Raw genomic sequence first — 27,471 nt, 5'->3', positions numbered from 1 at the left:
TTTACTAAAGAAAGCTTAAAAACCTGTGTATTGTAAATGATCTTCTGTCTTCTGCCAGATTGCTTGGTTCAAAGATGGTCAGCGTATCAGGCCTGGAGGCCGATACCAGGTTGAGGTTCTTCAGGACGGACGAGCCAGCCTGCGTCTGCCAGTGGTTATGCCAGAGGATGAAGGTGTTTACACTGCCTTCGCCGCCAATATTAAAGGAAATGCAGTCAGCTCTGGAAAGCTCTATGTGGAACCATCTGGAGCTGTGACACCGACACCTCAGAGATTCACACCACAGCCAGCAATGCAGAGGATTAGGTAAGGTTTAATGTACTTGAAAACCTGAGACATACTGCTTAAGGAGCTTTCACACTAACTATGCCAAAAACAACAGATGGTCTCTGGTAAAGCCCAAAAAACCTTGTCCATTGAAACAGAGTGGTTGTTTCAGAGCAGCAGCACTACAGTAAAAGTTGAAAGTAGTCGTCAACAGATTGTGATAGCCAGACCTATTTGAAAAAATGGAGACAGTCATTGACATCATGCTGCTGGCTACTAGTAGTACATGGTTTGTCATTCTGAAAGTCTCCCAATACTGAGCTATAATAAATACCTAGATATTGATGACTTTTAATTCTGTCCCAGGTCCACATCTCCTCGTTCTCTGAGCCGCTCACCTGGCCGTTCTTCCAGCCGTTCTCCTGGACGTTCTCCTGCCCGCAGGCTTGAGGAGACAGACGAGGCTCAGCTGGAGAGACTCTACAAGCCTGTGTTTGTCATGAAGCCTTCTTCAATAAAATGCTCGGAGGGGCAAACTGCCAGATTCGACCTGAAGGTTGTTGGCAGACCAATGCCTGACACATTCTGGTTCCACAATGGTAAGAGAAATAAGGTTCAACAAAGTGCACCTATATCTGTTGCTTCTACCACTAGTAAAACAATTTAATCCCTCTTTTTTCCAGGACAACAAGTGGTCAATGACTACACCCACAAGATAGTAATTAAAGAGGACGGCATCCAGTCCCTGATCATCGTCCCAGCCCTGCCCCAAGACTCTGGAGAGTGGACAGTTGTTGCTCAGAACAGAGCTGGACGAACCTCTGTCTCTGTAACTCTTAATGTTGATGGTAAGTTCCCAACACAAGTGTATTTCACTGGATCAGAATTCAAGTTTCTTTCAGTTTAAGAAAGATTGATATATGGTATATTTTATGTCAACTTGACCTGTATTGAATTTCATCATTTACAGCCCGTGAGACCCTGGCACGTCCTCAGTTTGTTGAGAAGCTGAGGAATATCACTGTAAAGCAGGGGACCCTGGTTGAGTTGGCTGTCAAAGCCATTGGAAACCCCCTGCCTGACATTGTCTGGCTGAAAAACAGTGACATTATCAGCCCACAGAAGCACCCACATATCAAGTATGTATCTTCGATTTTTTTTTAGCTATGAATGAATTTTGTTTGATGAGTGTAAAGGTTTAGAGAAGTAAACCAAATATCCTGATCAATGTGTGATCCAAATGGTTACGTGTTTCAGGATTGACGGTACAAAAGGAGAGGCCAAGTTCCACATCCCCTCTGCTTCAGGCTCAGACAGTGCCTGGTATACAGCCACAGCCATCAACAAAGCTGGCAGAGACACTACTCGCTGCAGAGTCAATGTTGAGGTGGACTTCGCTGCACCTCAAGCTGAGAGAAAGCTCATCATTACCAAAGGAACCTACAAGGCCAAGGAGATTGCAGCTCCAGAGTTGGAGCCCCTTCATCTCCGTTATGGTCAAGAGCAGTGGGAGGAGGGAGACCTTTATGACAAAGAGAAGCAGCAGAAGCCACAGTTTAAAAAGAAGCTGACTTCTATCAGAATGAAGCGTTTCGGTCCAGCTCATTTCGAGTGCAGACTGACCCCTATTGGTGACCCCACTATGGTAGTTGAGTGGCTGCATGACGGCAAACCTCTGGAAGCTGCTAACAGGTTGCGCATGGTCAACGAATTTGGCTACTGCAGTCTTGACTATGAAGTCGCTTACGCTAGAGACAGCGGTGTCATCACTTGCAGAGCTACTAACAAGTTTGGAGTCGACCAGACCTCGGCCACCCTGATTGTCAAGGATGAGAAGGGTCTTGTTGAGGAAACACAGCTTCCTGAAGGGAGGAAGGGAGCACACAGAATTGATGAGATTGAGCGCATGGTTCATGAAGGAGGACCAGCAGGAGTCAGCACAGACGAAGATACTGAAAAGACCAAACCTGAAATTGTCCTGCTTCCCGAACCAACCAGAGTGTTCGAAGGTGGCATTGCCCGATTCCGTTGCAGAGTGACTGGTTATCCAGCGCCCAAGGTTAACTGGTACCTCAACGGACAACTAATCCGCAAAAGCAAGAGATACAAACTTCGTTATGACGGTATTTACTACTTGGAGATTGTTGATATCAAATCCTATGATTCAGGAGAGGTCAGGGTGGTTGCAGACAATCCTTTGGGCACAACTGAGCACACTGTGAAGCTGGAAATCCAACAAAAAGAGGACTTTAGATCTGTCCTGCGTCGTGCTCCAGAAGCAAAATCTGCAGAAGCCCCACATGAGTCTGGCAGAATCGGATTCGATGTTGTGAAGGTTGACCGACCTGCTGAGGCTGCACAGGAGAGGGAAGTTGTTAAGCTGAAAAAGACACACAGAGTAGTTCGCGAGAAAACCTCTGAAGAGTCAGATGAGCTGAAGAGCAAGTTCAAGCGCAGGACAGAGGAAGGTTTCTACGAATCTATTTCTGCTGTGGAGTTCAAGTCTCGCAAGAGGGACGAATCCTATGAGGATTTACTGAAGAAGACAAAGGATGAGCTGCTTCATCGCCTGAAAGAGAAAGAAGAGGCTGAGAGGAAGAGGATGGAGGAAGAGGGAAAATTGACTATCCCCACAATCAAACCAGAGAGGGTCCAGCTCTCCCCCAGCATGGAAGCACCCAAGATCCTGGAGCGCATTGCAAGCAAGACTGTTGCTCCCATGGATGAGGTTCGTTTCCGTGTGAGAGTGGTTGGTAGACCAGACCCTGAGTGCCAGTGGTTCAAGAACGGAATTCAACTGGAGAAGTCTGACCGCATTTACTGGTACTGGCCTGAGGACCATGTGTGTGAACTGGTGATCAGAGATGTCACAGCAGAGGATTCTGCTAGCATCATGGTTAAAGCCATGAATGTCGCTGGGGAGTCTTCAAGCCATGCTTTCCTGCTGGTGCAAGGTATTGTCACTTTATACCAAATCTCTCTAGTAGCATCATTGTGTCTTTATCTCAATTCATTACACAGCCTCACTTCTTATTTCCCCTTTGCAGCCAAAGCAGCAATTACCTTTACCCAAAACCTGGAGGACATCAATGCCAATGAGAAGGACACCACGGTGACCTTCGAGTGTGAAACCAGCGAACCTTTTGTCAAAGTCAAATGGCTCAAGAACGACATGGAGATCTCTGGAGACAAATACAGAATGCACTCAGACAGAAAGGTCCACTTCCTGTCTGTACTGATGATTGAAATGAAGGATGATGCAGAATACAGCTGTGTGATTACAGAAGACGAGACTGTCAGGACCACTGCAAGGCTCCATGTAGAAGGTGATCTTGACACCCAACATCTTTCTGTTTTCTTAGGTCTTACATGGGTGGATTGCTAGAGAATGTTCTTGATATTGTTGTGTGTCCAGGTGCTGCGCTGGAGATCATCAAACAACTGGAGAACATTGAGGTTCCAGAGACCTACTCTGGAGAGTTTGAGGTTGAGCTATCTCGTGAGGACGCTGAGGGCAGCTGGTTCTTCGGAGATAAGGAGCTCTCTCCCAGTGGTAAATACGTCATGTCCTCCCGCCGGGGAAGACACAACCTGTCTGTCAAGGATGTCAAGAAAGAGGACCAGGGGAAATATACCTTTGTATGTGGAGATCTGAGAACCAGTGCCTCACTCAAGATGCAATGTAAGCAACTTTATAGAGTAGTAAAGTATGTGGAGTCTCTGGGTATCCCCACTATTACCATGAGTTTTGTTCTTGAAAAACCTTTCTGCTTCATTTTAGCTAAATTTCGATTTCTACAAAGTTCAACCTCTATCTTTACCCACAGCAACAGAATTTGGGATTGGGCGCTTTGTTGTACTTGATTGGGCTTTGTTGTACTTGACTTGTAGTTCTAAACAAAGAGAGCCCTTAATGCATTTAAATTTGCTAACCTGGTTGCTCTTTCACATTTAGTGGCATGTTTTGTTTCAGTCATTGGTAGCTGTTGTGTAATGTTATAATAACGGGGTCTCTCTACCTTTAGTGCGCCCGGTGACCCTGATGCAGCCCTTGACCGACCTCACAGTTTGTGAGGGTGACATTGCTCAGCTGGAGGTCAGGTTCTCCCAGGAGAATGTTGAGGGTACCTGGATGAAGAATGGCCAGGCCATCTCCGCCTCAGATCGTGTCCACATAGTAATCGACAAACTCATCCACAAGCTGCTGGTGGAGAACATCAGCAGAGAAGATGCAGCTTCCTATTCCTTTGTGGTTCCTGCCCAGGACATCTCCACCTCATGCAAACTTAACGTTCAGAGTAAGAGGCTGAAATTTGTTCCTATTCGTATCAATGAGTCGTATATTCCAACAGTAATTTAACATGCCCATTACTGCCATTCTTGTCTAACTTAAAATGACAAGAATCTCAACCACAATTGGAATCAGAAGCAGTGTCTGGTTTGATCAAATCTAAGCCATACTAATCCCTAAACATCACTTGAACACTTTGAACCCTTTCTTTTTGTGTTTTCACCTCTTTGATTATAATTTTTCTGTCTTTCCTTGCAGTTATTGACATTGTGGTGCCACTGAAGGATGTGTCCTCCATTGAAGGCACCAAGGCTGTTCTGGAAGCCAAGATCTCCGCTCAGGACATCAGCTCAGTCAAATGGTATCACAACGACAAACTGCTGATGCCCAGTGACAGAATAAAGATGGTGGCAAAAGGAGCCAAGCAGCGCCTTGTCTTCTCCACGACCTACGCCTCTGATGAGGGACACTACAAACTGGTGGTTGGCAAAGTTGACACCAGCTGTAACCTGACTGTCGAAAGTAAGGTTTTATACTCCTGTAATTGTTTTTAGGTCTCAAAATGTCTATGAATATTTTCATTTTCTGTAGAATGAACACTCACTGTTCATTCACAAGTCACAAATTTCCAGTTCAATATTCTAACCATGCTGATGTTGTTACAGAGGTACACATTGTAAAGCACATGGAGGACAAAGTGTGCTCAGAGTCCCAGAACGTCACCTTTGACGTTGAAGTTTCTCACCCTGGTATTCATCCAGTCTGGACCTTCAGAAACCAGCAACTCAAACCTGGGCACAAATATAAGATGGAGTCTAAGGACAAGGCTCACTCTCTGACTGTCATCGACACCATGAAGGATGAGGAGGGGCAGTACACTTTTCATGCTGGTGAAAAGACATCCAATGCTAAGCTCATTGTCTCTGGTAGGTCCCTAATTTTGAGACATTTTTGAGTTTTGTGATTCACTACATTGACATTCCAAACAGGCCATACAATCTGTTGCAAGACTCCTTGTTCTTCTTGTTGCGAAAGATAGTTATTAATGACTCTGGCTGTATGTTTGTAGTTGTGGTCATGCAGCAAAATACATTTGGGACCAGTCAGACACTGCCCCAATGGTATTGCATAATGGATGAACCTAAATGAACCTAAACATCTTAAGTGCCCAAAACTTTTGCACAATACTGTATATATGAACAAGATGGTAAATAATAGGGGTGTAATGGTACATGTATTCATCCCGAACCATTCAGTATGTTCAGTTCGGTAAGCGACTGCCTCAGTTCAGTATGCTCCATGACCCAGACAATTACAGCCAAAATACTTTTACAATCCACTTACTCCGACATGCAGAACAATAATTCTAGTGTGAATTCCAACCAGAATATTTTGGCAGTGCACCACATAGATGTTCACATACACATTCACACAATTTGGGGTTCAGTACCTTGTCCAAGGACACTTCGACATGTGGACTGGAGGAGCTGGAATCGAGCCGCCAATCTTCTGATTAGTGGACGACCTCCTGAGCCACTACCTTTCTTTTGTTTCCTCTTCTGTACTGAAAATGTACCGAAATGTGACCCCAAAACTGAGGTACATACCCAACCTTGAATTTTGTGTACCGTCACACGCCTAGTAGATAAGCATTTGTCATGACATAGGTATTTGTCATTTAGTGCCACTTATACAGAGTGAGTATGTTGGAATTCTCTTTTGTACTCTCTCTTGAACCCATGACCTTTTGGCAAGCTGCTTTGTTGCCCCAGAACCATAAAATAAAATGCTTCCTTGTGTTTCCACCAGGTGGAGCCATCACACGGCCCCTGCAGGACGTGACAGTGGCAGAGTCTCAGACAGCAGAACTGGAATGTGAAGTTGCCAATGCCAACACTGAGGGCAAGTGGCTAAAAGATGGTGAGGCTTTTGATTTCAATGAGAACATGGTGAGCGAGGTGAAGGGAGCTGTCAGACGCCTCATCATCATCATCACCAGACCTCAGGATGTTGGAGAGTACACTTACCAGGTGGCCAACTCCAAAACCACTGCTAACCTCAAGGTGGAGGGTAGGTACCAGCTTCTCACCACACACATTTACAGTGTATGTTATTCTAACATCATGACGTATGGGGTGATATCCAAGATGATTCTCAGCATCACAATACAAACAAGATGCTAGATTCAATGGATTTCAATTCTGATGTTAATGTTCTAATGTTTTTAGTGACCCCCTAACCCTGTCAGGACAAAATTTCACTTGTGCACAAGAAATATCAGAAAAATTTACGGAGCACACATTGAAGCAATTTCTAACTTTTGTTGGAAAGTGCTATATGATTAAATCTTTATTCACCTACCTGCATTTCTGCTGCCCATGAATCCATTTTATTTTAAAGACACTATGACCCTTCCTCTAGCAACACCCTCAGGACAAACTTTTCGATTAATTTTTATCTCCACTACTGGTAAGACTCTAAGTATAGCTAAACAAGTATGTTCTTTGTCATGTTGTATCGGAGCGATCACATAAAGTATTAATATATTGTCTAAAATCTTATCGTCTTAGATTTTGATTGTTGTGTAAATACTGAGTCCTGGGGCATCCCTGTGGCTGAGTAGTTGTTGTTTTTTTGTATGTCACCCCCCTTGCTCTCTCGTCCCATTTTTCCCGTCTATCTCTTCTGTCATCTGTCAAATAAAAGCAAAAGGCCCAAAAAGGAGTTTGAAAAAAACAAATAAAATACTGATTCCTGTGTTCCCTCCTGCAGCGGTGAAGATCAAGAAAACTCTGAAGAACCAGACTGTGACGGAGACTCAGGAGGCGGTGTTCACGCTTGAGCTCACCCACCTCAAAGTGAAAGGATCCCAGTGGATCAAGAACGGTGTGGAGCTGCAGAACAGCGACAAGTACGAGATCACCTCTGATGGCACAGTCCACACACTGAAGGTCAAGAACTGCAACACACAGGACGAGAGTGTTTATTCCTTCAAATTGGGAAAACTGTCTGCCAGTGCAAGGCTCAATGTAGAGAGTGAGTATGAGTCACTTCCTGTAAAATTAAAAAGCTCAATGATTTGAATGAATGGTGTAATTATACCCAATAATACTCAATTTTACAACTTTTCTCTGCAACTTGTCTCTGCAGCGATCAAGATTGTAAAGAAGATAAAGGACGTGACAACACTGGCGGACGGCACCGCCTCCTTTGAGATGAGTCTGTCACATGACGATATCCCTGTCAAGTGGATGCATAAAGGTGTGGAGCTGAAGTCAAGCGAAAAGTGTAAGATTTTGTCAGAGAGGAAAGCGCATAAACTGATCCTGCAGAACGTCGAAAGCAGCAATGAAGGAGAGTACACCGCCGTGGTCGGACACCTGCAGTGCAGCGCCACACTCACCGTGGAGGGTACGTAATACTTTAATACACATTATTACCTTTTTAATCATGATAAAAGTTACAATAAAACAATTAATAAAAAGAGGATTACCAGAAAATGAATTAATTTAATTTTTAATTAAATTTGTGAATATTTGTAATTTGAAATTTTGTTTTTCAATATGTAAAATTGGAATTTGGAATTTGTAAAATGTTTTTGCATTTACAATTCTCTATAGAGTGTGTATAAATTAAATTAATATTAAAATATGTAATGTTTAGATTTTTTGCAAATTTTGAAAGAAGAATTTAAATTTATTCTTTACTGTTTAAGAAATCTTTACTTTTTTGTTAGTTTTACAACACAAACAATAGTATTGTAAAATTGGTTAGAATTAAATGTTGTCATTTATTATTATTTGTAATTTGTATTTCTTTATTGTAATTTAGAAAAAAAAAAATCTAACAACAGATTTTTCAATTTTTTACAAATTTCCCAAATTAAAATTTTTATTTTTAATAATATTGCACTTTTTAAAGCATTTTGTACAAAGTGTATTCATAAAAAATAAGAAGAAAATAGTATGGTATCAGTCAAAATTATTCATTTTATTTATAAGCATTCAAATGTTGTTTCATGTAATTTAATTAATTTTAATTTGAGAATAGTTCAAAATAATGATTGCAAAATGTGGGAATGTTTTTGCAATTATAATTTTCTGTGTGCATTAATCAAATGAAAACCTTAGCAGAAATGTAATGAAATTTTGTCATTTGTAATATTTAGATTTTTAAGTTTTTTACTCTTTTAATCTTAGTTCATGGTACAAAAACTTTATATTTGTTTTATTTAATTACAAATATGTTTTCTAATTTGAAATAACAATTTTTTCCAATTTGTATTTACCTAACAAAAAATGCACAATTTGACATTTCATTACATGGGAACTTGAAATAAAGTCAAATATTTGTGTTGTATTAGTTTCTCTCTTGTTCAGTTATTTTTTCTATTTGTCCCTTGCAGCTCTGAAAGTCACCAAACCCATGAAGAGCATTGAGCTCCCAGAGACCCAGGTGGCCACTTTCGAGTGTGAAGTTTCTCACTTCAACGTGCCATCCACCTGGCTGAAGGACGGTGTGGAGATCGAGATGAGCGAGAAGTTCAAGATTGTTGTTCAGGGAAAACTCCACCAGCTGAAGATCATGAACACCAGCAGGACCGACTCTGCAGAGTACACCTTTATCTGCGGGAACGATAGAGTCTCTGCAACGCTAACCGTTAGCCGTAAGATCACATTCAAATCAAATCCAGTCAAATGACACCTAAATCATATCTCTGAGTGAGACTGACCAACTCTGATGTTTGCGGTGTGTCTCTTAAGAATGAAGACTTGAGGAGCTTAACAAAAAAATAACACCATCATTTAATAACATTAAATTAAAAATATTTACCATTTTTTCAGATGATGATTTTATAATTTATTTGTAATTGTGCATTAAATTGTAAAGATAACATGATGTTATAATTATTATTATTATCATTATTATTATACGTTGTGGTAGTAGCAGTAGTAGAAGTTTTAGTATTAGTATTAGTATCACACGTAACTGTATTTAGTTACTAGCAGGAGACCAAGAACTTTTTGAGCTTGAACTCGGGAACTACTGGGAACTAAACGTCTTTCTTCAGATGTGGGAAGAAACTGTGGGATCAAACCAAAACAAAAAAAAAACTCAAATGTAAAACTAGAACGAAACCATGAAACATTTGATTACAATATTCTCCACTTTTCTTTCACTGAATGGGATTTTTCTTTAGTAGTCTGTTTTTTCACTGCTGTTCTGCTGCTGAATTTTTCAGTTTCGCTGTTGAACTCTTCACTTTTAGCTCCGAATTTCTCAGTGGTCTGGAAGTACATGTAGTACAACTTACCATTGACCCTTCCCTCCAAAAGCAATTAGCTAACAGGGGTGCAACACCTGCCCACCTGAGAGCTTTGTATCAAACTGAAAAAAAATGACCACAAAAGCTTCACTTTAAGTTTTACCTTTCAGGTCATTTTTTGTGTTAAATTTAATTTTATTCTCTTTCAATTTTTTTTTGTTTTGTTTAGTGCTTGGCAGACTTTGTTCAGTTATTATATTATAAATTTAATCCCAAGTTTCTGAGTTTAGTTCCTCTGGTACCGTAGATGATCCTGAAATAGTTGCTTGAAACAGGGTTTTTGCTGTTAAATCAGTCTCCTCTGTCCTTTTTTCTCTAAAAGCCAGTTTATTAAATGTTTTTAGAAGTCTATATAGTTAGTTTGTACTGAAGCTGTTCTTTTTCTCCTCCAGCTGTCCTGATCACCAGCATGCTGAAGGACCTAAATGCTCAGGAGAGAGACACCATCACCTTCGAGGTCACCGTCAATTATGAGGGCATCACCTACAAATGGCTGAAGAACGGCGTGGAGATCAAGTCATCAGACAGATGTCAGGTCCGCAGCAAGCAGCTCACGCACTCACTCACCATCCGAAACGTTCACTTCGGAGATGGAGGAGAGTACCAGTTTGTGGCTGGCTCCGCCGCCACCACCGCTAACCTGTTTGTCGAAGGTAACGTAACGCTGTGAATGTTTCACTTTATTTCTGTTTTTGTGATGTGAACAGTTTCTTACACAAGTAGGGAGATAAACGTCAAAAACATCCAACAAAAAAGTTTACACGATTAAGGCTGAGCTGAAGTAAAATACGCTGCTTTAAGGGATGTTTTTGAAATCAACGGCAATACATTTTTCCAGAGAGACAGTTCAGAGTAATTTATATTTAAAAGAAAACAAGTAAAAACAAATACAGGTGAAAACTAAAACCATATTCTCTCTAAAGACTCTCAAGACATCAACACATTTATATGTAATTAATTATAATTTGTATTTTTTGTCAGTAGACATTTAGTTTTTTAATTGGCAAATATACATTTTTTGAAACCTTTTCATAATAAAGAGTGTGGTATAAATCAAATAAGGTCAGCAAAAATTGTAAAGCTGAAATAATTAGCTGTTTAATCGATCTATGGTAGATTAATGTGCAACTATTTTGATAAACAATCATTTAATTCATTTTGAAAGCAAAAACGTCCAACGTGAAAACTTGTTTTGGACTGTAGGTCGAATAAAACAAGACTTTTAAAAACATCACATCAGGCTACAGGAAATTGTGATAGACACCATTTACTATTCAAATAATTACCAGATCACAATTAACAGAATAATGAAAATAATCTTTAGTTTCAACGTTAAGAAATTGACTCTATTGTTGTCATTTGTAATTCTAATTTTCATACGTTGTTTTTTGTAACTGGAAATTAGAATTTAATAATATGTCATTCAGCACTTTTAGAGATTTTTTAATCATTTAGTACAAGTTGTAAAAGGTACAATTTTCAAAATAGTACAATTATAATTCCCATTACAGTGTATAAATAAAAATAGCGGACTCTGCCTTTTGGGGTGATCTGCCTATATTAAAACTAATGAACTATTTTTTACTGTTAGATCTCGTGATGAATGTTGATATAAAGTTTTGAAGGATTTCAGGCGGCTTTAAAGGCAGGGAAACACTATGTTTTCTAGGTTTTCGGTTGTTTACTGTAGAGTCTGATCTATAAAAACATGTGTTACATGTTCATATTCATGTAACTTTTCATAGTACAAAGTCTGTGAATGTTCAATATTATAGTTTCCCACAGTGGTGATAAAAGGTTGAAGACAGAGTCCTGTCCATTATGTTAGTGCATTTTCTCTGTGGTTATAGGCCCCCACCTGCAACAGTGGAAGTAACTAAGTACTTTTACTCAAGTACTGTGCTTAAGTACAGTTTTGAGGTAGTTGTACTTTACTTGAGTATTTCCATGTGATGCTACTTTCTACATTTCAGAGGGAAATATTGTACTTTCTACTCCACTACATTTATTTGACAGCTTTAGTTACTTTTCAGATGAAGATTTGACACAATGGATAATATAACAAGCTTTTAAAATACAACACATTGTTAAAGATGAAACCAGTGGTTTCCAACCTTTTTGGCTTTTGACGTCTTACAAAAAGCAGTGTGTAGTCGGGGTCACATTTCACATTTCTATGAGTTGTTAACAGCTCCACCAAATAGTGATTTTTCCCTCTAAACTTCTCACATGCTTTCATTTCAATAAATGTTCAAATGATCCAATATTTCAGCAAAAATCAAAGATTAGAGAAAAAGTCCAAAAACTGAAAACAGATTTGTGTATCAGAACTTTGTTTTTTCTTCTTTCCTCTCCCATTAATCATCTCACCACCCCTCAGATTTATCTGCTGACCCTTTGGAGGGGCCCGACCCCTAGGTTGGGAACCACTGGACTAAACTAGCTAACTGTATATAAAGTAGTGTAAACTAGCTCCACCTCCAGCAGCTACAACAGTAACATGCTGCTCTAACACTGATGCTTCACTATTAATAATCTAATGATGTCATATATAAATATATATCAGTCAGAGGGACCAAACCACTACTTTTACTGCAATACTTTAACTACATCAAGCTCATAATACTTATGTACTTTTACTGCAATACTTTAACTACATCAAGCTCATAATACTTATGTACTTTTACTGCAATACTTTAACTACATCAAGCTCATAATACTTATGTACTTTTACTGTAGTAGGGTTTCTCATGCAGGACTTTTACTTGTAATGGAGTATTTTTACATTACTGTATTGGTACTTTTACTTCAGGATCTTAGCACTTTCTCCACCACTGCCCATCCTATGATAATCATCTATAGAGGTAAATGATGAAATTACTGAACATATTAGATCGAGGAGTTTGGATTTTGAAGTTGAACCTTAGTAATATTTCTCGTATTTAGAGCTTTGTTTGTGCTGATCATTGCAGCTCTTTTTACTACTGTTTTCAGCTCGCCTGATTGAATTCACCAAGAAGATCAAGGACATAAAGATTACAGAGAAGAAGAAGGCGATTTTTGAATGTGAGGTCTCTGAACCAAACATCCAGGTGACATGGATGAAGGATGGTCAGGAACTGGACGTATCTGACGAAAGGTATGTTAGTATTTATCAAACACTTTGTCACACGCTTACTTCATCTTCAAATAAAAGCAACTACTAACTTCTACTCATTAGTTAGTCAGTTTTGAACATTATGGCCCTCTTTACACCTGGTAGTAACATCCGTCTTGGGTGATCCGATCACAAGTGGACAGCTCTAAATACAGCTGTAAACGCACCCAAGACGCATTGAGGACGGATTGAGATCCGATCACTCAGACCACATTCGGAGGTGGTCTGGGCCGCATGTGACCACATTCATTTAGCAGTGTAAACGCAATGCGTCCTGGACCACATTGAAGGACCGCTTACTCAACTGACGTCTTCTATTTTCCGGCAGACTAGGCAGGGAATTGCATCGCTGCCTCTGGGTCCAAAGCTGTTCAACTTGTTTGATAACAGGATAAACAAACTAGAAATGCACTGCAATACTAGAATGCTGAATAATGAAATAAATCGCAAAGCATTGCTGAAAATACTAAAGACTCGGTCAGGATCCCCATCTGTACGAATACAATTTGATTACCATGGCATGTTACATTTAACAGATTTGGCAGTTAATGAGTTGTATGGTGGTGTTTTATTTATTACCACAAGGTGGGGCTATTGGTGCCATGTTTTAATATGTTAAGCATTTACAGATGGGACACTTGTACTATAAATATGAACAGTTTAGCACTTTTAGTTTTTAAGATATTAGCTTTCAAACGTGCCTCCCATAGACTTTCCATTATAAATTTTAATATTAAAAAAAATTATATAAAATCACTGGAATATGCTAGAAAGCTGAAAAGTAATGGCACACCTGTCCCTTAAGAGCTGAACATTTTGATATTTGAATGGTTTCTGTCGCTCAAAGTATGGAGGAGTTGAAAGCTTTCAGCATTCACACTAATTAATTTGTTTTTCATGTGATTTAAAAACGTAATCCACCTCCCATTTTTTCCTGTGTTTCCCGTTCCCCTAACCGGTTTCCCTCTTCAAATCGACAGTTAGAATAGTAATTAAACCAAAACCAGAAACTAACTTGTTTTTTGCTTGTCTGTCTAAAAAAATGGCCAGATAGTTTCTTCTTTCCTGTCAAGTTGATAATGACAGTTTTGTTGCTCGACATGATGAGCTCAGGATTTATCAGCTTTACTCCAAGCAGTATGAACCTGGACTCTGTGTGTAACGGCTGATCTATTGGATGTGTAGAGGAAAACAGAACATTATCAACCTCTCTCTCTCTCTCTCACGGCAACCCGGTTCTCTTGCCGGTTAATAACGAACGAATTTGGTCTTTGCGAACGGAAATGACGTCCATGTTTATTTGAATATAGAGCAGGAAAGTGAGATCCAATCACAAGTGGTCACTCAAGATGCATGTGGAGACGCATGTTAATGCCAGGTGTGAACAGACGTACTTCAAGCTGTCCACTTGTGATCGGATCACCTGAGACGGATGTACAGGTGTGAACAGGGCCTTATATAAGCAGAAGCTTTTTAAAAGGTTCACTATGAGCTGAAATTCTTCTTCTGTGTTGTGTTTACAGATACATGGTGACAGCAGAGAAGTACGTTCACCGCCTGATGATCCAGACTGTTCGTATATCCGATGCTGGAGAGTATTCGGTGGTGGCTGGAGCGAGCGTCTCCAAGGCCCAGCTGACCGTGGAGGGTCGTGACATCAAGATCTCCGAACCTGCTGAGCGAGAAATCACGGTGAGATGAACGATAATTTTAACCAGAGCTACCAATATGCGGGTTTTCAAGTTGATTCCTTGTGTTGGCCACTTCCAACTGGGCGGTATCTGTCACTAAAATGCCGAACCAGCGGCCACCTAGAAGGTTAGCGATCATGTGCCGCCATTTTGAACAGGTCGGAATTTGGCGCTTGAGAATATGTAAACAAAACCTATGTGGTGTAAAGTCTGCCTGAGTAACAACAGTTTGAATTTTAGTGTTTTTCCCACATGCCAAGACAACATGTTTGGTATCTTTCCTTTCTAACTATGCCAAACACATCATAATATGAGCAACAGAACTGGCTGTAGACTTAATGTTTTACAGACACACACACAAAATTCTCAAAACAGATGGTTTTGTCAAAAGTGCTTGAAATCAACACATTACCTTCCTGTTATCTTATTCCAGCCTACAGATATACTTTCCCATTCATCCACTTCTGAGAGGAGACTGATTTGTGAAAACAGAGATTTGTGCCCTCTGCTGGTTATATTGGAGTACTTACCCAAATTATCTTCAAACACACGTTCTTAAAGTCAGGTTCACAATCCTCAATGACACTTCTTTCCCACTATAGACAAAGGCAAATAGACCCTTTGTTTGGGTCCAGGAATGGAGGAATAAGTTTATGAAAAGGGTTGAAATTCTACAAGTGTGTGTTTAAAAGTGTGTGTTAAAAAGACCTGGACCAGCTGGAATTTGAACTTTATGTAAATAAAGTATACAAAAATAAATTATCATGAATATAAACAATAAGTGTCAAAGGTTACAATTCAAGAGTTGAAATATCTAAACATATTAAAATATTCAAAAAAGCCACAAATCATTGAAAGAAAAAAAAGTGAGTCCTTATAAGTGAATAAGCGTATTTCCCAAAATGAAGTGCTCCTTTAAATAACAATATAAAGTCATATGTACATTTCTTATTTATAACACGTGGTTGTGATGTTTCCCGTCACAGGTTCTGGAGAAACACAGAGCGACCTTTGAGTTCGAGGTGAACGAGGATGACGTGGAGGGCCGCTGGCTGAGGAACGGAGTGGAGATTCAGTTCTCAATGGAGGAGAGGTTCAACTACATAGCCATCAGGAAACTCCACCGCTTCACCATCTCTGAGACCTATAGGAGCGACGCCGGAGAGTACACCTTCATCGCCGGCAAAAACAGGAGCACCATGCACCTCAGAGTCAACAGTAAGTCCAGCAGGAGCATTATTACAAACGCTAGTTAGTTAAGTTTGTCCTGAATTACTAAAGGACCACACTTTGGCTTTGTGCTGGTAAAATGGAAGAATAATAAGAATAATAATAACAGACATAGTGTATATAAAAGAGAGGTGGGAGAGGGATGCAAATGTTGTCATATCAGTGGGTGAATGGGAAGAGATAAACGAACAGCAATGGAGAACAACCTGTTCTTTATCTTGGATGGGTGGAAGAATATTATAAGATTTTTTTAGAACACCAGCACAGTCTAGTGCTCAAGTATCATGATACAAAGTGCTGGAGATTGTGTGGAGCTGAGAAAGCGGACCACTTCCATGTGTTCTGGAGTCGTCCCTCCATTCATACCTACTGGCAGGAGCTTAAGAAGTGTATGAATAAAGTACTGAAGGTAAATCTTCCACTTACATTTGAGGTGTTATACTTGGGAATACTGGGCATAGATTTAACAAGATTTGGGGACAAATATATTTACAGAACAATGCTGATTGCAAGTAAAAAAGCGATTACCGGAAAGTGGTTGAAGAATGAGCTACCTAAGGTCGAGAACTGGGTTGAGGTTATGCACAATATATATGGGATGGAAAAGTTAACTTTCTCTGTGAGACTGGAGATGGACAGATTTGAAAGAATGTGGGAAAACTGGATAGACATACATAAAACCAATTAGATTGGACTTTATAACTCTGTTAATTCAACTGGCCATGAGGTATGGGAGATTGCTCTGGACATGTGTATATGCATCCATGTATATATATATAGCTATGTATAGCTATAGGTATATGAATAATATATTTTATATTTTATTTTATCCTACTTTTCCTCTTGATATGTATGAGTAGGCACAGTTATTCTATATCTGGATCCAAAGTAAAAGGAAGATTGTCATGTTTAATTTAATAATATTGTAATATTGGGAATAGAGAAAAGAATAAGTCATTATGTACCAGTTGTAAGCAGAATGTATGTGAAAATGGTTCATTTAGTTCATTATAGTTTACAGAAACAATCTTGTCAAAGGAGTTAAACATGATGAATAAACACAAAATGACATTACATACCAACAATGCAACCAAAGGCATAAGATATACAGAGATGTACTTTCTACATGTCCTCCCACTTCCTGGTTAAAGCCTTGACAGGAAGTGGAGTTATTCCCTGTATTGTTTGAAGGAGCCACTAGGTGTCACTATATACTACTATATTTTTATGTTGTACTATAACATACAACATAAAAATGACAGAATGACTGCTCACAACATAAAAAAAATAAATATTATTAGTAATTCACCACATAGACCAAATACAAACTGAATTTCCATGAAGTTTTTGATTTTTTTAAATCATCTCTTCCTCTCAGTGATCATTTAATTTTGATTCATGAAAACACTGAAAAACTAAAAAACAAACAAACAAAAAGAAGTTATTTTAATTAATAAGACAGTGTGATTTTTCAGTGAAATAATCTACATGTAAATGAAAAGGTTTTTTCATATTTATGCACTAATCTGCAAAGTATTTTTCCAGAATAAAATGTCAGAAAATGGTGAAAAATAGACAAATGGAAATCATCATTTCCTAAAGCCTGAGGTGTCATCTTCAAATTACATGTTTTATCTAACCAACAATCCAAAACCTAAAGCGATTTCATTGCAGTTCACATAGAACAAAGAAAAAGCATAAAATCCTCACAACTACGGTGCTGGAAGTGGTTGAAAAATGACCTGGATTCAGACAAAACTGCGATATCTGTTGGTCACCACCTGGTATTGCATTTATGGAGCGATTAGACCCATTACCTTGATAAAACAGTGAATCAGAATACAAGTGGGCTCTTTGATCTTTTAATTAATAATGGTGTATTATAAAAAAGTGACCACTTGTAAACAGTCTACAACTCTGCCCTTAATTATTGCGCCTGATTCAAATCCAGCTCGGCCTCTCTCATATGTGTGACCTTGATGCATCTTTCCTCAATACTTGGATACTGAGTCATGCAGTCTGCTTCAAGCATAACATGACTGATTAGAACTGATTAACAATGATTGAACAAAAATTTAACATTAAAAGTCCAGTGGATTGTTTTATTTTTAGAAGAATGTGATAACAGTTCTTCTCTGTCCCGGCTCACAACTCTTTATTTTCTGTCTCTAACAGTCCCGGAGCCTCCTCAGATCCTCCGCCACATGGAGCCCCAGTCAGTGGAGGCCGGTAAACCTGCTCGCTTCTCGGTGCAAGTGACCGGCATTCCTCAGCCTCAGGTCTTCTGGTACAAGAACTCCCAGGCTCTGTCTCCAGGCTTCAAGTGCAAGTTCCTCCACGACGGCAACGAGTACACGCTGCTGCTGATCGAAGTCTTCCCCGAGGACGCAGCTGTCTACAACTGCGAGGCCAAGAACGACTACGGTACCGCCAAGAGCACCGCATCGCTCAACGTAGAAGGTAAAACAGGAGGTTATTTGAACAGGGGAATATTCCAAATCAACGCCAGGACAGGTGTAGATTCAGGTTTGTGTGTGTGTTTTTCAGTGTCGGAGGTGGTTTCTCCAGACTCGGCTGCTCCTGTTGCTCCTCCTGTCATCATCTCTCCCATCGTCAGCACCTCAGCCCACGAGGGAGAACCAGCACGCTTCCAGTGCAGAGTCCGTGGAGATGGTCAGAAAACTAAACTTTTATTTGAAGCTGCTATAATCAATATTTATATAATAACAATGTACTAAATGACAGTGTGTAATGTGTTGGTTGTGGCTCGTAGTGATGAACCTACAGAGAATTATCAGAGACTCTGCAGCTCCTCTCGGCTTTACGGAGCTTTATAGTGAGTTTCAGCTCATTGTTTATCTGTCCGGCTGCAACTTTACTGTTCTGGTTCATTCTCAGCGCTCTCATAGCGTCGTTTTGGGCTGCATCAGGCAGCTGTTTTCAGTGGAAAAGCTGGAAAAAGCCACTGTACACTACCTGCTCAGCACCAAACGGCAAACAGACACAGTTAGCTGCAGACTAGCTGGTGAACATAGTGGAGCATTTAGCAGCTAAAGAGCCAGATATTTCCCTCAGGAGTTGGTAAAGAGCAAAAACAGAGCTAAAAGAGTGAATATTGGACTTACATTCACTAGGTGGACAGAAACACGATTGTACCTTATTTGCCTTCCATTAACTTTCCGGTAGCGTGTCTAATGTCAAGGCAGAAAGGTGGAAAGTCTTTTTTCAGTCCTACAAAAGTACTGTATAAAAAATACAGCCCCGTTTTTCATTTCAATTAGTCGGGGGCTCCCCGAGCTAACAAGCTAGCTGGTTGTCAGTTAGCAGGTTCATTAGCTTGTGTTGAGGAGGAAAAGTATATAGTTATTTTAAAACTGGAAGCACAGCTAATAAGCCACAATTTTGAAGTCTCTGGATGTCTGTTCTCTCCAAGGTCAACACTGTCAAGACAGTTTGCTGTTGGTCATCAACTTAATTTTATGTGTCACAGTTCACTTAAGTTGAAGTCAGCACGAAAAAAATCATGTGGTCTCACTTTGGGGGACAAACTTGGTGATCGCTTCTCCCTTGTCCCTGTCCAGATGTGAAGATCTCCTGGTTCCACAAGGAGAAGGAAATCAAGCAGTCGGACTTCTTCAGGATGTCTCAGTTTGACGACAGCTGTCAGCTGGAGATCTCCAGGGTCTACCCGGAGGACGAGGGCGAGTACACCTTTACAGCCACAAACAACGCCGGATCTGTGTCCTGCTCTGCCACCCTCACACTGGATGGTGAGTTTTACCGCCAACAAATAGTTTTTTAGCCCTGAGCTGAGTGTTTACTATAAAGATAGATACAGTAAAGGAAAATAACAGAAGTCAGCAGCAGTCATGGTTACCAATGATTTTGATTATTGGCAATTATTTTGTTTTCTAAAGATCATGACTTAATTGTCTTGTTGGAAGAGATAACAAAAACAAAAATAACTTATTTTTAGATAACAAACCCCCAAACCTCTTTACTAAACTCACAGAAAAAACATTCCAGTGAGCACAAGTCCAGTGATTTGAAGGTGAAAGGACACATAGAAGCTAAATTTAGTTGAAACACATATAAATAACTGTTTCGACAGCACTTGATGACCGTATCATTAGCCAACAAGTCCTCATATTTAAAGAACAAAATAGGTCAAAGACTTCTAAAATGACCAGTACAGGCCACCGGTTTGAATAGAATAATAAATTAAGATTGATTTTAATCGATATTCAAATCAAAATCACCTAAAATGTGCTGACTGGAATGAATGTAAATCAAATAGAGCCATAAAGTCATAAACATGCTTCCTTTCAGAGCAAAAACCAGTGGACAGTCCTCTCGAGTCTCAGTGGCATGTCTCCACCAGCCTCACCAGTCTAAAGAAAACTTCCATTGGCCAAAAGCCAGTTTTCATCCATCCAATCACAAGCTGCTCAGTGCCACACGGGGAGGTGGCTCGCTTTCATGCATGTGTGTCTGGCATGCCAAAGCCAGAGATAAACTGGTTCCATAACCAGCAGCCGGTTCAGCCCACCAAGAATGTGGTGTTTCATTTCGATGAGGTGACAAACACTGCCACGCTCATCATAGTCGATGCTTTCTCTGAGCATGCGGGGCAGTACACCTGCAGAGCAGCCAATCATGCTGGAGAGGCCGCATGCTCGGCCACCCTCACCATAACCAAAGAAGAAGAAGGTAACCTCTGGATCTGTCGGATGCTGCCAGATTCCCTCAGAAACCACTTTCTAAACCCTGCAAGATTAATTCACCCTCCTCAAATACCTTCTTATCGTCTCCACACTTTAAGGGATGTCCTGAACCAATGTAAAAATTCAATATCAGAGCTGATTAAAGCTACAATCCTTAACATCTTTATTAAATCAAACCATGGTTTTGATACTCTTTATGGTTTGCATTTTTTCAGAAGTGGCCATTCAATCCTATTACGGAAATCTTAAAGTATTATCACTGTAAAGTGTGCTTGAAATTTTACTTACAATCAAAGAGTGTTCTGGCAAACATAGACAGCAATAATACTGAGTTACAGACAAATAATATGAGACAAATAACACAAAATATGCCACAAGATCAGAATTGTAACAATGTGATTATAAAATCATGCATAACATTTCTAAAATGTTCCATCCCAAAAACAATTTACTGTAAATGACATCTTTAAACAACTCAAAAGAGGTAATAAAATACCTGAAAAACAAATTAGCAGCTAGAAGACGCATCCAGTTTCACTGAGTTGAATTCACAGACAAACCAAATTTTGCAGTTTTAGATCTAAATGCAGAATGTTCCAGTCAGGCAGCTACAGAAAAATATGGATCACTTTTACTAGCTTAGTGTGCTTAATCGACCCATTTCTTCCTGGTATTTCCTTATAATTTAGATATCATTGGTATATATCTGCATCAAGGCCACATTGTCCAGCAAACCTGCCCCACTGATCTATCAGTTGATCTTTAATCAACACTAATATTTCAGGGTCACTTGTCAAAGTTATATAATACTTCGTACTGCAACAAATAATCACTGCTACTCTTGGTGTGCAGATTAAACTTGATTGGGACATCCCTCAGCCCTCCTTCAGATTTTTACTAACCTCACCATTCCAAAACAATGAAGTGCTTCACTCCTGGGATTATTACTCCTCCCTGCAGGAACAAACTCACCTCTCCACTCTCCTTCATCCCATCCGTCCTCACCCTCCTCTCTTCTCCCACACAGGAAAACTCTGGACAGTGCATGAGCCTCACATGTGTAACCTCTGTTTACCTCCATCCTCCAGGAAACTCAAACCCTTCTCTGTCTGTTTCATTTGTAATGCCTGTTTTACGTGTTTGGTTTTTTGTGGTCACTGTTTTTCACCTCGCTCTTGCAGATGTCGTGTGTTTGATTTCTCACCTCGAAATGTAGTTTTTAAAAAAGTAAGGATTAAAACCCAGTATGAGTCATAAACTTCTTTGGGACACAGATGGGACACAAATCTATTTGCCTTTCGCATTTGGATCATTTTCGTAAATTGAAGCTATTATCAAGCTATCAAGTCCTTTATGTCAACAAATCCTGAAAATAAGAACCTGTTGTATGAAAGTGTAATATGTGGGTGCCAGATTAAGGCAATTTAAAACCACTAACAAAACAACATGTTGGAAGTGTTTTAGTCTCTCTATTAAAATACATGGCAAGCAGGTGTTTTATACAGTAGAGGTGAGCACCACTACACATTTAAACATTTGACAAAGGAATATTGTCTCAAGCTCCACTCATTGTTTTTTAGATTTCAAATGCCCCTCATGGTATTCCTCAGTGGATGGAGTTGGCTCAGCTGTTGGTTCAAGTAACCATATATGGATTATCTCTTATTATATGACCAATCCTGTACTTAGGTTAAATGATGACAACTGAGTCAATTGCATCCACAGATGAGGACCATGCAATTCAGTTCCAAGCTTAGAAAAAACAACAGTAAGTGAGACTTTTTTTGTCAAACTAATATTTCTAAGATCAAGAATGACTTTTTGATACTATTTTTTTGGTTAATTTACATAGATGGTGCTCATAGCCTTTACTCTACTTTAGCAGTCCTATTTGATGGCTGTACTTTAATCGGTTCATGTTTTTTAGTTTTGTTAAATAAAACGTTCTGAGAGATGATAGGATAGACAGAGTTGCCTCAATTCATGGATCCAAATACAGAAGGTAAATACATTTGATGCCAGCAAAGAAGAATTAAGAGAGGTGGAAATCCAGATTCAGAGGTTGAAATCCCCTCTTTCTGACAAAGTGAAGGGAAGGTCTGAAGAGCCTCACTGGATCTATCCTGCATGGGATCAATGGCCTCGATGTCTGCAGATTAAATCTAAATTAACGTCATCTCTTTCCTCCACAGTGACTCATGTGAGAGAGCAGATCGAAGCCAAGATTGAGCAAGAAGTCAAAGGTAAGGTCACGTCAGATTTCTGACCATCAGATATCAGATCAGAACAGCAGATTATTGCCACACATGATAAGCAGGCAAAATGGAAAAGGGACAGTTTAACCACATCTCTGTTTTACTTGACTGTTGAAAGTAGTCTGTTAGTGGGAAACTTTGATCCAAGCTTTGGCCCATTAAATATTGATTTTAGTGGAGAAACTGCTGAGAAAATGGAGAAAAAACAGATGTGTGTGTGCATGCATTATGAAATATTATTTGGATTACTGTTGGCCCGCACCTACAGACTGCTTTTAGAGTTTGTAACCATGTCATTATGTTGAACTGTCCCTTTAAATGATCTTTGAATTTCCACAGTTGCATGCCATCTTTATGTGTCTTGGTAGAAAATTCCAGTTGTCTGTATTATTCTACCTTCTCTTATTTTGATGATATTCAATGGTTTCCCCCAGGCGAGCACTGATAGAACTTGCTTGCACCACTTTTTGACACTTGCGGTTTGCATCCAAAAGTTCGTTTCATTTTGGCATGAAGGTTCCTCTGATCTTTTCCCAGAAAAGGTGCAAGATATGTATCTTTTAAAGCTTCCAGATTTGAAGTGCCCTTTAAAAGATATGAAGGTTTACTGCATCTGGAACTGATATCTTCTTCCTGCAAAATATTTCTTAGCCTGGCTTGCAGATAGTGGGATGTGATTCCTGTGGTTTGCTTTCTAAATAACACCAGTAAACTATATTAGTTCGAATAAACGCCTTCTCACCCAATTTTACAGCTTCATTTGTTTAAGTTTTTGAATATAAGATACATTTTGGAGAGCTGTGCTTCTCATTGATACTTTTGCATTATGTTTTCCTCTGAAGTTTAAGGATTAGAAAGGGCGTTTATTCTCCTGTCTGCAAGTCAGGTAAGGAATATTCAAGTAAAAGCCAAAGCAAATATCCAAAAGTAAAACAAGCGAATGTAAGCAGCCCATCTTGGAAATATTATGCTTTTTTAATAATAATAAAATAATTTATGTTTTGAAGAAATTTCCACAGACGAAGGATCAAAACTTCCTGCAGGTTTCTAATAAAAAGAATCAAGTCTTGCGTTTATTCGAACAAATATGGTGAGTGAAATTATTTCTTATGGCATTGTGACTCGCAGCATGCATTTAATATTTCCATTAATGATTCATTCAAATCCTTTTCTCTCTTTTTACCCCTGGAGGCTGTGTTGTTCTGACATTTGTCATTTTATTTTTGCAGAGCTGTTTTATCACGAAAGCAAAGAAGCACCACCACACAGTAGCACAGAGCTCACCGGTACTCGACAGCTGAGAGGAGCCTTCTCCGACACTGAGGATTTCCTGGATCATGGCCTGGTGTCAGCCAATCGGTGCTCCAGCAGAAATTCCTCCATCAGCTCGTGGACGGAGAACATCAAACCGTCTTTCACCAAGAAACTCAAGTTCCAGTCAGTCTTGGAGGGGGAATCAGTGGAGTTAAAGTGTAAACTGGTTGCTTGTCCTCCACCAACTATCCTTTGGTTTCATAACAATAGATCCATTCCTAAAGAGCGTAGACGTAGGATTTGTACTGATAGCAGAATGCACATGCACACAACCAGTCTGGTTATCGATAGTATCAAAGAGAAGGACTCGGGCAGTTACAAAGTAATGGCAATAAACACAGAAGGTTCTGCAGAGTCCACAGCATCACTTTTGGTGTCACTGAGGGAAGAGCAGTCCGCTAACTACCTGGGCTTTATTAGACGCTCTGCCAAAGCCCATGCAAGCATAGACACCATGGCAGAGCAAAGGAAGGAGAGGAAGTTTAGGGTTGACCTCAGGTGTGTAGGGTCTCCATTTGACAAGATGTCCAAAGTTCATCAGGGACGATCTCGTTCTAAGAACGCTCTGGTACGTACTGTGTACTTTTGGTCCAATTCTCATTCAAAAGAAAAAGAGTCAGATAAAGAATCTAAACGTTTGGAGACTGCCTCTGAGCGTGCCCCGTCCCCTCCCCCCATGTTTGACAGGTCTGAGCGCTTTAACGACAGATTCAGTGACATCTACTGTGACCGGCGTACTGGTGGCAGGTTCAGTGACAAGTTTAGTGACAGGTGCAGTGATAGATACAGTGAAAGATTCAGTGACACTGAGAGCCTTCACAATGAGGTAAGAACAAAACTTAGCACACTTCAAAAAGCTGTCAAACAGAAGAAGAGGCTCTCTATCTCTACCATGTCCTCCTCTGAGTTTGAGTTAGAGTCAGTGGCCAGCGAGTCAAGCTATAAGGAGTATGTGGAGAGGCTCAGGGTCAAGCCTGCTTCTCTGACTGATGTCCAGCATTTCAATCGACCCTTCGATTTAGGGGAGAGTCATAGGGAGCTTCAAGGTAAAACCTCGAGCGGAGAGCCCTCTCAGCCTCGTGTGAGGCATTCATTTGAGCCTCAGTCCAGAACCAGGGCCATTCAGATCATGAGAGGTGAGCTGGTTGATACAATGGTGCCACAGACAGAAAGTAAATCAGATGAAAAATATTCAGAGACACTGGAGGATGAAAAATCAGAGAACTTTGTTGAATCTCAGGCAGATGTTAGATTCAAACAAATGGTAAGTGAGCATCACAGTGAGGTTGCTGACCACAAGGTGGAGGCTACAAAGGTGCAGGCTGAGCTATATCACCCTCAAGTCTCATACTCTGAAACATTAGCATATCCAGAAACTACAGCATACACTGACAGTGGGGAATCTGTTAGAATTGTGCCTGATCAAAAGGAGGCATCACTCACAGAGTCGCCTACGTCAAGGCCAGTCACATCTATCAGGGAGAAGTTCTTCAGTGAAGCCCCAGAACATATATCAACAATAGAAAGAGTTGAGCCATATGAAGAGGAACATGTAGAGGAATCTTTGAGGGCTCAGTATGAGAAGAGTCTGGAAGCTGAGCGGATGGAGTGTGAGGAAAAACTTCTGGCCCTGCGGATCAGGAAATGGCAGCAAGGGAGTAGGATGTCTGAAGAGGAAACATTTCACCCTGAAACTGATCTGCCCATTGAGGCAGAGACACAGTACATGGAACCCCAGGGGCACATTTACACCCAGCAGGAGGTGGTGGAGAAAAGAGCATCTGTAAAAACTGAGGTCATGCCCTCTTCTTTCCATACATCACCTAGAATGAAGGCAAGGTCGGTAGATCCTGAAGCTGCTACTGTGTCAACACTCAAATCACCCACAGTAAAAACTAGAGCAGCAGAAGTGGAAGCTGAGTCATCACCTAGAACAAAAGCAAGAGCAGAGGCCAGACTGAGAGAATCGCCTAGGTCAAGGCCAGTCAAATCTGTCAAAGAGAGGTTCCTTAGTGAAGCTGTAACACCAGATGACATAGCAACAGAAACAATTGAGCCATATGAAGAGGGGTGTTCAGGGGAGTTTTTGAGAGCTCAATATGAGAAGAGCCTGGAAGCTGAACGGATGGAGTGTGAGGAAAAACTCTTAGCACTGCGAATCAGGAAATGGCAGCAAGGCATGCGGATGTCAGAGGAGGAGACATTCCACTCTGAAACTGATCTGTCCATGCCAGCAGAGACACAGTACATTGAGCCTGAGGGACCCACTTACACTCAGCAGGAGGTTGTGGAGAAAAGGGCAACTGTGGAAACTGAGACCATGTCAAAACCAAAGTCACCTAAATCAAAAGGTAAAGTAGAAAAGGACGAAACCTGTTCACCCCTGCTTAAAGCCAGAATGAAAGGCAGGGCAGGAGAGTTGGAAACTGACGCATCGCCTAGAACAAAAGCAAGAGCAGAAAAATTGTTGTGTGAGAAGACAAGAGAAGAACGTGAGCTCCAGCTATCGAGGGAAAACATTTCTGAGCTGAAAAATGAGAGCGAGCAGTTTGTCAGTGAAGAGGAGGCTCTGACTCAGCGGATTATGAAATGGCAACAAGATGTTTTGATGGAACAAGAGCAAGCTGTGGAGCTAGAGTCCGACTGGGCTGAGGGTTACCCTTCATTTCAGGCAGAGAGGACCACTGAGGTTGGAAGAAATGGCACAGAGGCTTCTGCTTCCGAATCAGTACCTGAAGTGGTTCACAGCAAGAAGGCCCCTCTAGGAAAAACAGCCAAAGACAGGTTCCTTTTGAGCGAGTCAGTTCCAGCTGGTTTCCAGGATCAGCAGGATGATGGCACGCAGTGGCCACCTGCAGACGAACTGCTGACGGAGGGCCGTGAGACCAGGTTGCAGAGGGACAGTGAGTACTTTGTAAGTGAGGAAGAAGCACTGGCTCAGCGCATTCTAAAATGGCAACAAGATGTAGTAGAACAAGAGGAAGTAGCTGAACTGGAGTCTGAGTGGGCCCTGGACAATCAGTCCAAACAACCTGGCTCCGGGTTGCAACTTGAGACCCATGTTCCACCAATCGATAGTACCGAACCCCATCATGCAGGCATTTCTCATAAAACCTACCCCAGTGACCTTCCACCTCCGCATATGGAACAAACCTATATGCCTATTGCTGCTAGAATACCTTCACCTGCTCATCTGGCTGCTTATGCCCAAGAATC

General features: G+C 40.5%; 1 protein-coding gene across 1 annotated transcript in view; it reads left to right on the top strand.

Annotated features, from left to right (window-relative positions):
* The window catches only part of LOC121907520 (titin-like), a 254,288-nt gene that overhangs the window by 26,698 nt on the left and 200,119 nt on the right, over positions 1 to 27,471 (top strand). Inside the window, exons 18-39 of the mRNA XM_042427130.1 lie at positions 59 to 306; positions 634 to 866; positions 951 to 1,115; positions 1,238 to 1,406; positions 1,525 to 3,221; positions 3,315 to 3,593; positions 3,683 to 3,949; positions 4,293 to 4,565; positions 4,817 to 5,080; positions 5,224 to 5,484; positions 6,368 to 6,628; positions 7,331 to 7,594; positions 7,709 to 7,969; positions 8,964 to 9,224; positions 10,277 to 10,537; positions 12,879 to 13,023; positions 14,565 to 14,733; positions 15,719 to 15,950; positions 18,138 to 18,422; positions 18,510 to 18,635; positions 19,544 to 19,732; positions 22,879 to 22,929. Coding sequence (XP_042283064.1) covers positions 59 to 306; positions 634 to 866; positions 951 to 1,115; positions 1,238 to 1,406; positions 1,525 to 3,221; positions 3,315 to 3,593; positions 3,683 to 3,949; positions 4,293 to 4,565; positions 4,817 to 5,080; positions 5,224 to 5,484; positions 6,368 to 6,628; positions 7,331 to 7,594; positions 7,709 to 7,969; positions 8,964 to 9,224; positions 10,277 to 10,537; positions 12,879 to 13,023; positions 14,565 to 14,733; positions 15,719 to 15,950; positions 18,138 to 18,422; positions 18,510 to 18,635; positions 19,544 to 19,732; positions 22,879 to 22,929 — 6,361 coding nt within the window. The remainder of the gene's footprint in view (positions 1 to 58; positions 307 to 633; positions 867 to 950; positions 1,116 to 1,237; positions 1,407 to 1,524; positions 3,222 to 3,314; positions 3,594 to 3,682; positions 3,950 to 4,292; positions 4,566 to 4,816; positions 5,081 to 5,223; positions 5,485 to 6,367; positions 6,629 to 7,330; positions 7,595 to 7,708; positions 7,970 to 8,963; positions 9,225 to 10,276; positions 10,538 to 12,878; positions 13,024 to 14,564; positions 14,734 to 15,718; positions 15,951 to 18,137; positions 18,423 to 18,509; positions 18,636 to 19,543; positions 19,733 to 22,878; positions 22,930 to 27,471) is intronic.

The sequence above is a fragment of the Thunnus maccoyii genome, chromosome 11 (genome assembly GCF_910596095.1).
Source record: "Thunnus maccoyii chromosome 11, fThuMac1.1, whole genome shotgun sequence".
NCBI classification, from domain to species: Eukaryota; Metazoa; Chordata; class Actinopteri; order Scombriformes; family Scombridae; genus Thunnus; species Thunnus maccoyii.
The sequence above is the reverse complement of the archived record's forward strand: the minus strand, read 5'-3'. Positions and strand labels throughout refer to the sequence as shown.